Source organism: Volvox carteri (assembly GCF_000143455.1).
Source record: "Volvox carteri f. nagariensis unplaced genomic scaffold VOLCAscaffold_33, whole genome shotgun sequence".
NCBI classification, from domain to species: Eukaryota; Viridiplantae; Chlorophyta; class Chlorophyceae; order Chlamydomonadales; family Volvocaceae; genus Volvox; species Volvox carteri.
The window spans coordinates 1,299,980-1,312,050 of NW_003307576.1; the positions used below are offsets into that span (position 1 = coordinate 1,299,980).

The following is a 12,071-nucleotide window of genomic DNA, read 5'->3' on the forward strand; positions in this document are numbered from 1 at the left end:
GAGAGGGGGGAAATGTGGATGGAGGTGGGGAAAGGGCCGGCCCCCCTCCCCTGGACGTCTGGTGTACACTCTTGCCCTGGCAGCAGCTTCGCTCGTTTGTGGTTCATCTTTCCCCCCCCACCCCCTCGCACCACCACCACCACCACCACCGCATGCAGGCGATGTTTTAAGGAGGAGACGTTCGGCCCGCTCATTCCGTTGTTCCGATTTCGTTCCGATGAGGAAGCCGTACTGCTGGCAAATACGACAGAGTACGGACTGGCAGCTTATTTCTACACAAGAGACTTGGCTCGTGCCTGGAAGGTGGCTGAGGAGCTGGAGTTTGGAATGGTGGGTTTGGTTTCGGAGGGGAAGCAGTGCGTGGGTAGGAGGGGCCCAGGGCGGAGGATGAGGAGGATGAGGAGAAGGAAAAGTGTTAATAAGGTGGTGAGGTGGGTGGTAGAAGCGAGTGATTATCAGTGTCTATTTAGCTAGCTAGGAGGATCTATCTAATACTGTCCGGAGATGGTAGATGTCTGGTGGCTCACAGCATGGGCGTTGGTCGCCCCTAACTGTTCCCCAACTGTCCCCTAACTGTCCCCTAACTGTCGCCTAACTGTCGCCTAAGTCTGCAGAGACCCCTTTGGCCTTTGTTGCTCTTTGTTTTAATTTTTTGACTAACTAGTTTTAACTTTCTGAACGGATCTTCTTTTTACACATCAATTGCAATCGCACATGAGCCCGGAGAGCTCCGTTTACCTGTTTCGTAATCTGTACCTCCTAATCTGTACCTCATAATTTGTACCTCATAATCTGTACCTCATAATCTGTACCTCATAATCTGTACCTCATAATCTGTACCTCATAATCTGTACCACCCAAACGAATGTTTCAGATCGGGCTGAACGAGGTGGCCATCACCTCGGAGGTGGCGCCCTTTGGCGGGGTGAAGGCCAGCGGCCTGGGCCGGGAGCAGTCCAAGTACGGCCTGGCGGAGTTCCTGGACGTCAAGTACGTGTGTATGGGCCTGGGGTATTCCCCGGCGTCGTAGTCGGCGGGCGAGGGGGCCCCCGGGCGGAGGAGGAAGCAGTTGTACGGCATCTCTCTCCAGCCGGTACGCGAGAATAGCCTTGCTCCTCTCTCTCACCGTGGGCATGGACTCCCGTGAGCCCGCAGCCCGTGTATACCGCTGTACCGGCCTGCGACCTAGCCGGCTGTTTGTTTGCTTTAGACTAGTCCCCCTGGTTCTCGCGGACTTGAGGTTTGTAGGAGGCTGTATAAGGGGTAGCGGTAGTGACGCGGGTGGGGTTAGTTGCGGTGTTTAAGACCAGCCAGATCTGGTTTTCTTTATCTCGCTGCAGGCTGGCCTCTCTTACTCTGTCTGTCTGGCGTGCGTGTATGTATGTATGTATGTATATGTCCTGTGGGCGGAAGTCTGTTGCTGTGTAGTGATGGTTCCATGCGGTGTCGAGTTGTTTGGGTGTTGGGTGTGTGTATGTATATGTGAATGTGAGTGTGTGTATGTATGTATGTGTGTGTGGTGCCGTTCGGGACGGTGATGGTGGTTGTATGTGGGGGGGCTGGGAAGTGCAGGAGGGGGATACGCACAGGGTTGTTGTGGGGCTGGAAAGGTGGGGCGGGCGAGATAAATGACTCTTTGGGATGGTGGGGTGGTGAGGTTGAAATGACTTGGACATCCAGCATGGGAGTCTTTCACTGGCGCTGTGATTTCGATTGGCTGCTCGTCCAGCGGTGGTTATGGGTTGGTTGGCTTCCGCACAAACTGGAATATTCGTTGCAAACGGGTTATCTAACTATATACATGCATACGTATGTATATGTATATATATGTATATATGTATATATATATATATAGGGGGGGACGCAGGCCTTGCGTGTGTGCGGAGCGGGGGGTTTCACACAAGGGAAGTGAAGAGCCCTTTTTTGTTAACCGCCGTGCTGTTGGTTGGGGGTTGTTTGTTGTCGGTTGTAGTCGGTTAGTGGCCCAAGTTGGCTGGCCCCCAGCGTGGGATTATAGGGTTTGACGACATCGCCTTACATGCTGCGGAGACTCTTCATGTTCGTACTGTTGTACTGTCGTACTGTCGTAGCACTGTGGGGTTCCATCCGTTGGGCATTTGCAGGTTGGCGATTTGGTGTTTTGAGTACACGGGAGAAGCTGCAGATAGGGAGGAGGTTAACGACGTCGTGGTGCTGGAGGAGGAGGAGGCGGAGGAGGAGAAGAAGGACGGGAAAAGTAGGAGACAGAAAAAGGGGGGAATGAGCGACGCGGCAAGTGCCGCAGCGGCGTCCCCCTTCCTTGTAAAATCCACTGACATCGGCTGGTACGGCTGGTACGGAAGCCAGGCCAGGCGTATCTCTCTCCATCCATCCCGCCCTCCATATACACATCGCTCGCTATATACATGGCAGGCGGCTGGCAGAGGTTAAGGCCTGACTTCTGCTCCCGGCCGACCCGGGTTCAAATCCGCCTGCCGGCTCCTCGGGTGTTTGAGGAGTGATGAAATGGGAGGTGGCCCCCCATCATATGGACGAAGTAGGACATGGTAAAATCAACTTGCGAGCTGACCAGGAATTAAGTTGATGCGCCGTTGATCCGCTAGGTTTGGTTGGATGCTGGTGGTGAGTTGCCGAACCCAACGAATACATTCTGAAGTCGGATGGGGTGACGGATTAGGGTGCCCCTCTAGCAGGGGAGAGCAGGGAACTGCCTCGGGAAAGGGGGTCGCTGGCGAAGTTAACCACCCTGTAACAACATATATACATGGCTGTCATGACCGCCCGCATGACAAGGAGCGTGCGTGCGGCGCGGTGGTGTCAGGTCGGTGATCACCTCTTCGGGCACTCGGTTCTGAGAACGAGCGACACGTGCTGCTGTAAATGTCCGTATAATGGAGACGTATGCAGACGTAGGCGCCGAACTTGGGAACGTAGGCGCGGCGCCAGGGGTGGCTTGGATTGCAAACGGTGTCGTAGGTTGCAGTTGGAGCACATAAACGACTACAGCGGTTCACGAGGCTTTCTTTTCCCCTTCCTATTTTACCTTTTTTCATCATTTCTTTTCAGTTGTGAGTGGCGGCTGGCAGGTCCTAGAATACTGCCAGCTCGTCCAACAGGACAGGCTACCCAAGCCTCTGCTGTTTGTCGGTAACAGCACCTCAAGACTCACAACATTTTACACCCAAGCAAGGGGCTATCGGTGGCAGGTCGCGGACCTCCCGAATACGTGTAACGGCCAATGAGTCTTAGCCATGTCTGCTAGGTCCCTGTGACATAGCGTCTCACCAACACTATCGATGAATTACGAATCATGAATCGTGATCAATCTATCGTCGTCGCTCCAACCAGGGGTGCTGCGCAGCCACGTGCGCCGGGGGACGCTCCTCCGGGTCCCACTGCAGCAGCGGCGTCAGGAAGCTGTGCAACCCCGCCCACTCGGTCTCGTCCCATTCGTCGCCGCCGCCGTCGCCGTCGCCGCCGCCGCCGCCAAACCTGCACTCCGCCTGACATGTACATATACATGTACACGAACACGCACACTCGTCATTCCTGATCGCCCGTACCCCTTTCATCGCCCTCCAAGTGCCATACCGGCCAACAGCGAAGGCCGCACCCTCACAGCTTTTTGCGGCATGCGGCGCCGTCCGGGTCGCAGCCCAGCCGACCAGCCTTCGTTGCCCCTCAGCCGCAAACCCCCCTGTACCGCCGCCGCCGCCGTCGTCGCCGCCGCCGCCGCACATTCCCTCTGCGGACTTGAGTTTCCCAGATCGGCCTCCTCCACTGACATTGGCGAACGTGTCGGCCGCGACGTCTGTGATGGCCTCCCACCCACCCCCACTCTGACCCCACCCCTGCCCCTGCATCTCCTGCTTCTGCGGCAGGCTGCTGCTCCCCATTTTCGACGTCAGCTGTAGTCGCTGCGCCAAGCTACAGCTTGCTGGCATTTCAAACTCGTCCTCGAGGAGTAGCTGCCGCCGTGCCGCGTCAAAGTACCACCCCGCTCGCGGCGCGCGCTGTAGCAGCCTCCGCGGCGGCCTCCCCAAAAGTTGCACTACCAGGGCTAGGTGCACCTCCGCCGCATCAGGCCAAGCCGATGGCTCGCTACTGCCGCCGCCGCCGCTGCCGTCACCCCACGTTTCCTGCTGCGGGCGCAGTAGCTGTGGCGATAGGGGCAGAAGCTTGGATCCGGTGGCCAGTTCGTACACCGTACAGCCCAGGGACCACATGTCGGAGGCGGCCGACGGCGGCAGGCCTAGCGTAAGCTCCGGGGCTGCGTACGATGGGGTGTCGTACCAGGCTGCCGCCGTAGCATCAGCACCACCGGCGTCGGTGCTGCTGCTGCTGTCGCCGCCGCCGCCGCCACCGCATAGGTTGCCGCACGGACGCACATGACCTGTAAAGTCGAGAAAAGAGGGCAAGACGGCGCCCCGGGTTGATGCATTCGACATGTGACATTGATGTGCACTGCCCCGGGCGGGCTTCGACATCCAACAAGGCAAAATATATTGAAATCAACGTTTGCAGCATTGTTTGACGATCTACGTCCCGTCATAATTACGTTTTTGCTTCAGAGCATATCCCTTTTTATGCAGAACATCAATTCTGCAAAAGCTTAACCGCTAACCTCAACAGTATCCGTTAAAACTCAGCTGGTCATAACTACCATAGTTACCAACTGCCATCCGTTACATTGACATGTTCACCCGTTTAAACCAAAGCACTCGTATGCCCAGTTCTACAACAAAGGCAGTACCAGAAAGTGCTCAGGGGGCCCCCGATAGATTACCCTTTGTTCCCATACCCCATCCTGCCGTACTGCCGTACTACCCCCTGAGCCCTATATGATCAACTAGCCATCTCCGGCACCTGCACCTGCACCATTAGCAGCCTAACCAGGCAACCCCTCAGCGGTGTGTCCTCTCTCCTTCCCAACTCCCCCACGGTCACCTCACGCCAGCCGACCCGCGGGTCCGTCCGCCACCCGCTGCCCGCCAGGCTTCAGGCTACATGCGCTGCCTAGATCCAACAGAGCCCAACACCCCCCTCCGGCCGGTGTTGGGAGCTGCAGCCGCCACCGGCAGCTGCCCGACTCTTGTTGGTGCCCGTATTCTTGCTGATGCTGATGCGAGTGCTGGTGCGAGTGCTGATGCTGATGCTGGTGCTGGTGCGAATGCAGGTTCGGGTCCTTCCCCGGGTCGTCATGACCCAAATCAGGTGACGGCGAAGCAGCGGCAGCAAGGAGGAGGTCCCGCGCTCGGCAGGCGGGCGGCGAGGTGGTCGGGATGAGGCGGAGGGCGAAGTTGTCGGGCTTGATGTCGCAGTGGACCAGTTGGGCTGCCCTACCGGGGGACGGGGAGGGTGAGCGCCAAGCGGTGTGGCGTCAGTAACAGTGTGGCGACATTTCTGGGGTGCGGCGGCGGTCAGCGGTGATGACGGGAGCGGATGGCAGGAGGAGCTGAGGCCGCCGACGGGAATGCAGCGGCAGCGGCAGCGGCGGCGGTGGCGGCGGCGGTGGCGGCAGCGGCAGCGGTGGTAGCCTTCATTTCCTAGGGAGACACCGGTGTTCGCGCAACGCAGCGCAGTAAGGTAGCTGTAGAAGAGAAAGGTGGACAGTTCCCGGACTCTCCTCGCCTTCGGGTGGACGACACACACATACACAGTTTTTGTGTTACTATGGTAATGATAATAATGATAACAATGATAATAATAATAACAATAATAATGATAATGATAATGATAATGGTAATGATAATGATGATGATGATGATCCCATGTAGGCAAAACTACAACTTTTCGACAAAAAAAGAGAAAGGAAGGTTCTAAAGGGAAAGAAGGGTTCTATTTACTCGGCGCGCACACCGCAAGAAGCCTGTTGGGAGGAAAGCTCAAGACATTTTCCCGCGGCGGTCATCGGCGGTTTCATCGGCGGTTTCTTGTACATGGCGCCCCCCCGGCCCCCATGATATGATAAGGGTGACTTTTCATTCAGATGCAAATTATTTCCCTGACTACAGCTCATAGCTCGTGTCGGAAGTGTTGGGATTTCGGAAGCCCCGATCCAACAACATCCAATAGCCGATCTCGATCCATTCCGATTTGACAATGCCTGTTTCCCCATACAAGACTCCGCGCCCGTCAGCACCTGTGCATGAGGTCCAACGCCGCCAAAGCCTGGAGCGCGAAGCACTTCACCGCCTCAGGGCCCAAGCCGCCAGGAGGTGGTTGCCGAAGCGGCGTCGCCGCCGTCGCCAGTCCCCCCTCCTCCCGCTGCTGCCGCTGCTGCCGCTGCTGTTGCGGTCGCTGCTCACATCCCAATAGTCGCCGCCGCTGCTGCTGCTGCTGCTGCTGCTGCTCCTCTCCTTTCGCTCCTTGCTGCTGCTGGTTCTGGAGCTGGTGCTGGCGGCGCTCGCGGTGCTGCCAGGCCTTCAGCACGTCCGTCGCTGTGGGACCCAGACGCTCCAGAACCAAGCACCTCCAATGCCGTATAAGGGGCCCTTGTCGCAGTGACCCAGCGTATGCGGCAGAGGATGCCGCCGCCGCCTCAGCAGCGTCAGGCGGCGGTAGTAGCGGCTGGACCCTCGGTAGCCGGGCGCCGCCGCCGCCGCCGCCGCCCTCCGCAGAACAGCGTTCCGCTGCCGCCGCCGCCGCCGCCGCGGCAGCTGGGAGCATATCCGTTGTGAAGGTGCCCAGTAGACGTACAAAAGGCGGGCCGTCAACGACTCCTGCAGCTGCGGCTGCTGCTGCTGCCACTGCAGTTGCGCGGGTACCGCTTAAAACCCTAGTCGTGTTGCCCTTGTCGCTGCTGCTGATTTTGCTGCTGCGGCGGCAGACGCCACAACTGATTTCGTCCTGGGCAACGGCGACCGGTGCGGCGGCAGTGGCGGAGGCGACAGCGGAGGCGGAGGCCGCCAAATGCCTGAGCGCCGCTGCCTCGTTAGCTGCCACGGCGGCGTGGGTGGGCTGAGACGCATCCATCGCCTGTTGAAGGTTAAAGCGATGTGCGCAGCTAAAGGCCAGAACCTTTTCTTCGTAATTTTCGCGACGCAGGGAACAAACAGAGCCTAGTCAAACTCCTTTGTACCGCTTGGAACCCACCTTCACGACCACTACTTCGCCCAAATCCTCCCCCCAGTCGTCCCCCGCGCCGTTTCGGTCCGGTTGACCGATGCATTGAGCGAAAGCCAAGCTGCGTTGACCTTGGCGGCTGTCGGCCGCCTGAGCGTCGCGGGTCGGAAGGGGAGCTCTCCAAGGAACGGATGCGAGCCATACCGACGAAAAGTGCGTCTTTGCAAGAAGTTGTCGCAGAACATAGCCGCCGGGAAGCTGAGGGGCTGAGGCTGCGGACGCACCGACGAGGATTGTCTGCTGCGATGACATAGTTGGAAAGTAGGCCCGTCAGGATTTGGCCTCCAGGGATTACATTCATGAAAAAAATGTGCTATCATGCTAGGACTTTAAAGAGCCCTCGGTGTGAAATCATTGTTTCATGAGCCATCCCGCGACGGTTGGCTGTTTGTGAACAGGTCACTTATGTTTCTGCCGAGTACCAGATAGGTGTTAAGCTCAATCGTGTATGCTGCCGTGAATAATGACAGCTCAACTTTATCTACGTCCAATCTGCAGCCTCACAGGTTTAAATCTATCTGCCGTCACAACCATAAGTCCTTAAGTTTTCCAGCAGTCTATAGAAAAATCACACAGGATAATAGGTTAGCTGCGAGTCGATTTCGGTTTTTGTCCATGTGCCCTAGGCGAGTAGGGCTACAACGGACATTATGCTATTGTGCCGTCAGAGCGTTGTCGAATCATGCTCTGCCTGCTCCTTAAGATAACTTTGGCATCAGTTGAAAGATGTTGCCAAACTTATCCATCTTGGCATCCATCCTCGCCGGCTCGCCCAGGAAGGATGCTTGGAGCCGAGCTGTGTCTCTCGCGACATGTATCGCACGGGACGCCTCTCCCTCATGTCCACCAGCCGCGAACGCACGAGTACAGGCACACGTACATGCTCACAAATGCGTGGCTAACACACAGTTGTCCACACATGCCCAATTCGCCCAGCTGATAAAAGCAATTACATAGTGCTGTTGGAAAGTGACCGACACTCATATACCAGACAATGGTAGCAGCAGTAATAGGACCCGGCTGGGGTCCGGCGCTTTGCTGGTCTTAATCATCTCCAACCGACTGTAATATCTAAGTGGGATTACACTATGCCATTCTATTATTAAGGTACACATCAAGCCTTCTTCACAGGTCTCCATAACAAATTGAACTCCACAACCCCACGTCACAAAAGTAGGGAGACACACACACACACACACACACAGCCTCCTCGTAGCTCGTCAGATCAATAAAACGCATACATACATACATACAGTCATACATAGTCATACAATCATACACACATATATACACATATACACACAATCATACATACAGCCATACATACAGTCATACATACAGTCACCACTATCACTGCTACTACTACTACTACTACTACTACTACTTCCACTTCCACGACCATCTGTACTCTACCTCTACCTCAGCCACCTCAGCTAGGCGCCGTAACGCTCATGTGGTACAGCTGCGCCTCCTCAATAACGCTCCCATCGCTCAGCTCCGCCCGGTACTGCAATCCTATATCCAAACTACGGTGCTGTTCACGACTGCGAACCAGGCTGATGCGACCGCTCAGAGTCAACGCACCAGGACGACCTGCCTCGCCCCCGCCTGCTGGCAGCGGCGGCACGGGCCCCAGCAGCGGCACGGGCTTCCGCAGCGTGAGCAGCGTCTGCACCCAGTGTGTTGCGGGCTGGTAGGGTGACGTGGACAGCACCACTGGGTGCTCGGCGCAGTGGCGCTCGGAAAACTCGGTGTTGAACCACAGCACGATGCAACCAACCTCTCGGGACTGCTGCAACTCCGGCGGATGATGCGGCTGCGGCTGTTGGCCGGCAGACGGTGCGGTTGTGGTTGTTGTTGTTGCTGTTGTTGGCGGTGGCTGCGGCTGCAGCGCCTGCAGGCGGAACTCCGCCGTGAAGTCCTGATCCTCGGGTTTCATGGTGCACAAATCCAGCTCCTGCGGAAGCAGCCGCCGCCGCCGCCCGCCGCAACAGCAACAACAGCAGCGGCAATGACACGCAAGCACACAAACAAACAGACAGACATACATGCAGCGCGGAGACATCAAAAACCCCATGTGTCGGGGGAAAACGGGCAGTGGCAGCAGCAGCGGTTACGGTAACAGCAGCAGCAGCAGCAGCAGCAGCACAACCCCAAACCCGATATCTACCTTGACGCACGCCGTGTCGGTGAGGATGTGTTCGGGCCGCACCTCGAGCACCACCGCCTGCCCCCTACCCGCCTCCGCAATCGCCTCCGCCACGGGACTCATGTCGAAGCCGTACACGTCGGACCAGAAGCCCAGTCCGCCTGCCGCGCTGCTGGCACCTGAACAACGAGCGAAACTCAGTAAATACATACATACATACATACATACATACATACATACATACATACATACATACATACACGAGGTAATCGATCAGGGGTCGTCCACGACCGCGCACCAGCCATGATCTTGGGGCCCCCCATCCCAGGTTGTCGAAGGCGCTACACCGCACCATCCATACACCGTGTAATCTACACCACGTGCTACATCCGACTATCCTCTCCCTACACCCGTTCCCTACACACTCACCCCCACGCGCCTCACCCACCCGCTATGAAGATGGATGCTCTGTCCGGCAGCAGCGCCCCCCCGGGTTTCAGGTACACGTCCCGCGCGTGCAACACGGTGTCTAGCATGGTCTCGAACAGCAGCGCATAGCCCATCCACTCGCTCACGATGACGTCCACCTGGGCCAAGGGGGGGGAGGGGAGGTTTGGAGAGGTTTTAGGGTTAAAGGGGGGGAGAGAGAAATCCCATCATCCATCATTTCCCCACGTGAGGGCCTTAGGGTCGCCAGTTGATTCTGTACTGAAATGTACGGCATCTCCTCACCTGTTGGACGGGCAGCTTGTCCCCCAGCTCCTCCAGCTTGCCAGATACCACCGTCATGGGCCCGCCCCTGGAGTCGCTGTAGCCTGCTAGCTCGGCATGGCGCCTGAAGATGGTTTGTTTTTCAGAGGGCGAAGATGAGGGTGAAGAGGAAGGGCGAAGGGACGAAGAAGGGAAACCATAACGTACAGCACGATAATGTACAGCATCCGGCTTTGCAACCGTGCATATCCGATTCGTTGCATAGCACCAGAATGCCCAAGATCACGGCCACTGGTGTGTGTGTGTGTGTGTGTGTGCGTGTGTGTGTGTGTGTGTGTGTGTGTGAGAGGGGAGAGAGGTGCGCCATGGGGAAGGAAGAGAGAGAGAAAGAGAAAACGAGGGAGGTGCCCGTTCAGGCGCCCGGCGGTCCACACCACATTCCCCCCAGCACCACCACGATAACCACAACCCCCCCCCTCGATCACCCCCGCCCCAACGCACCTAGCAAACCCCGCGATCCGCTCGCTGCCATCCACCGCCACCACGCGAGCAGCCCCCCCTCGGCATGCGAACAGCGACAATATGCCCGTCCCGCAGCCCACATCCAGGACCGTGGCGCCGCGCATCAGGCGGGGGTTGTGCTCCAGGGCGGCCTGGTACGACTGCGTGCGGGGCTGCGGGTTGGAAACCCCCGAAGTGAGGGGAGGGGAAAGGGGGAAAGGGGGGGGGAGGGCCCAGAGAGAAATCGGTAGGAATTTATAGGAATACCAGCTCAGCAAAAATAGAGGGGAAGGGAGTTAAGTAAGGGTTACATAGGAGGCGGCCGTTCAGGACAGTTGGTGGTTAGTAGTTGGCGGTTAACCACGTGTGATACTGTGCATGATGAAGCGTTAAGTGTACGGGTTGTTTAGTGGGTGGGTGGGGGTTGTTGAGACGAACTACTTGTGGCTTGAATGAAAGCAGATACCAGAGCTAGACGGATAATCCCGGAGAAGATGAATGGGGTTGCGGGGTGCGGGGGGTTGGGGGAAGGGAAGGGGCAACCCTTCCTCGCCCTAGCGGAATGCGTGTTAGAGGCGGTGGTGGCGGTGGTTTAATCGCCATACGGGAACGGGCTCAAAAAGACGAGCAGTAATCACAGAGGCAGGTGGACCCTGAAGCAACCGGACCATGAAACGAATGCGAGAGCTACTATACTACTGAAACTCGGACAAGTCACCAGAATGGATATACCACCTAGGAGCGAGGTCCATAGACGGTTTTTCGTTGGCGGTTTAAGTTAGTTGGGGCAACAGAGGACCAACGGACGATGACGGGGCGACCTGATCCCCCCCCTACCTTATCCCCCAGCATCTCCCGGTGTATGTCGAAGTAGCTGTAGCTGTCGAAGTACGCGGCGTCCACTTTCCGCGCCTTGGCGGCGGCAGTAGCTTCCGGGTCCGCTGCCGCCGCTGTTCCCGCCGCCGCTGCCGCCGCAGCAGCAGCAGTGGAGCCAGCAGAAGTTGTCGGTTCGGCGACGCCGGCGCCTGGGGCTGCGGCGCCTGGCTGTGCGCTTGTGCTGGGACCGGCATCCCCGCCGTCAGCTGTGTCACCGACGAGAGGTCCGGATGGGACGACGGTCGGCCCGGGGCACATGGGTTGGGAAAATAGTAGGAAAGGTAGGGAGAGGGAGAGGTAGGAAAAGAGAGGGAGAGGTGGGGAGAGGGAGGGGTAGGGAGAGGTAGGAAAAGAGAGGGAGAGGTGGGGAGAGGTAGGAGAGGAAGAGAGGAGAGAGCATAGACATACCGCGGCGGGGCTGGGGGACCCCCACGCCGTGTACAGCTGTGCCGTACAACGTGAGCTTTGCAAGCCATATGCCGCCACCTCCAGGGGACCTTTGTACGACTCCCATGTCCCGCGCTAAAATGTCCATTTAAAAAACTCTCCGCCTCCCCGTTTACCCCCCGGGGATAGAGGTGGGTTGCCCCTTCTTCTCCCCCTTGCGCCCACAAAGAAGTACATAAATACACGCACACGCACGCACCTTCCGGCAGCTCCTCCGGCAGGAATTCCCGACGCATAGCCGCCAACGCCGCCCGAAGCGCCT

At 57.6% G+C, this 12,071-nt stretch overlaps 3 protein-coding genes across 3 annotated transcripts in view; 1 reads left to right on the forward strand and 2 right to left on the reverse strand.

Moving 5' to 3' along the window:
- VOLCADRAFT_93805 (uncharacterized protein) overlaps nt 1-2,437 on the forward strand; it is a gene marked incomplete at both ends in the record, with an annotated part of 9,352 nt that extends 6,915 nt beyond the window's left edge. The window contains 4 exons of the mRNA XM_002952945.1: nt 159-330; nt 875-990; nt 2,124-2,333; nt 2,413-2,437. Of these exons, the coding sequence (XP_002952991.1) occupies nt 159-330; nt 875-990; nt 2,124-2,333; nt 2,413-2,437 (523 nt within the window). The remainder of the gene's footprint in view (nt 1-158; nt 331-874; nt 991-2,123; nt 2,334-2,412) is intronic.
- An 889-nt stretch (nt 2,438-3,326) lies between these two features.
- VOLCADRAFT_93806 (uncharacterized protein) lies at nt 3,327-7,377 on the reverse strand (the record flags this gene model as incomplete). The annotated part of the gene is made up of 4 exons (XM_002953041.1): nt 3,327-4,393; nt 4,963-5,339; nt 6,473-6,978; nt 7,096-7,377. 4 exons carry the CDS (start codon nt 7,375-7,377, stop codon nt 3,327-3,329), a joined length of 2,232 nt encoding a protein of 743 aa, XP_002953087.1.
- Nucleotides 7,378-8,063: 686 nt separating this feature from the next.
- Nucleotides 8,064-11,620, reverse strand: VOLCADRAFT_82080 (uncharacterized protein; the record flags this gene model as incomplete). Its single annotated transcript, XM_002953042.1, has 6 exons — nt 8,064-8,923; nt 9,278-9,470; nt 9,719-9,861; nt 10,007-10,109; nt 10,496-10,659; nt 11,324-11,620. 6 exons carry the CDS (start codon nt 11,618-11,620, stop codon nt 8,555-8,557), a joined length of 1,269 nt encoding a protein of 422 aa, XP_002953088.1. The 3' UTR covers nt 8,064-8,554.
- Nucleotides 11,621-12,071: the final 451 nt, after the last annotated feature.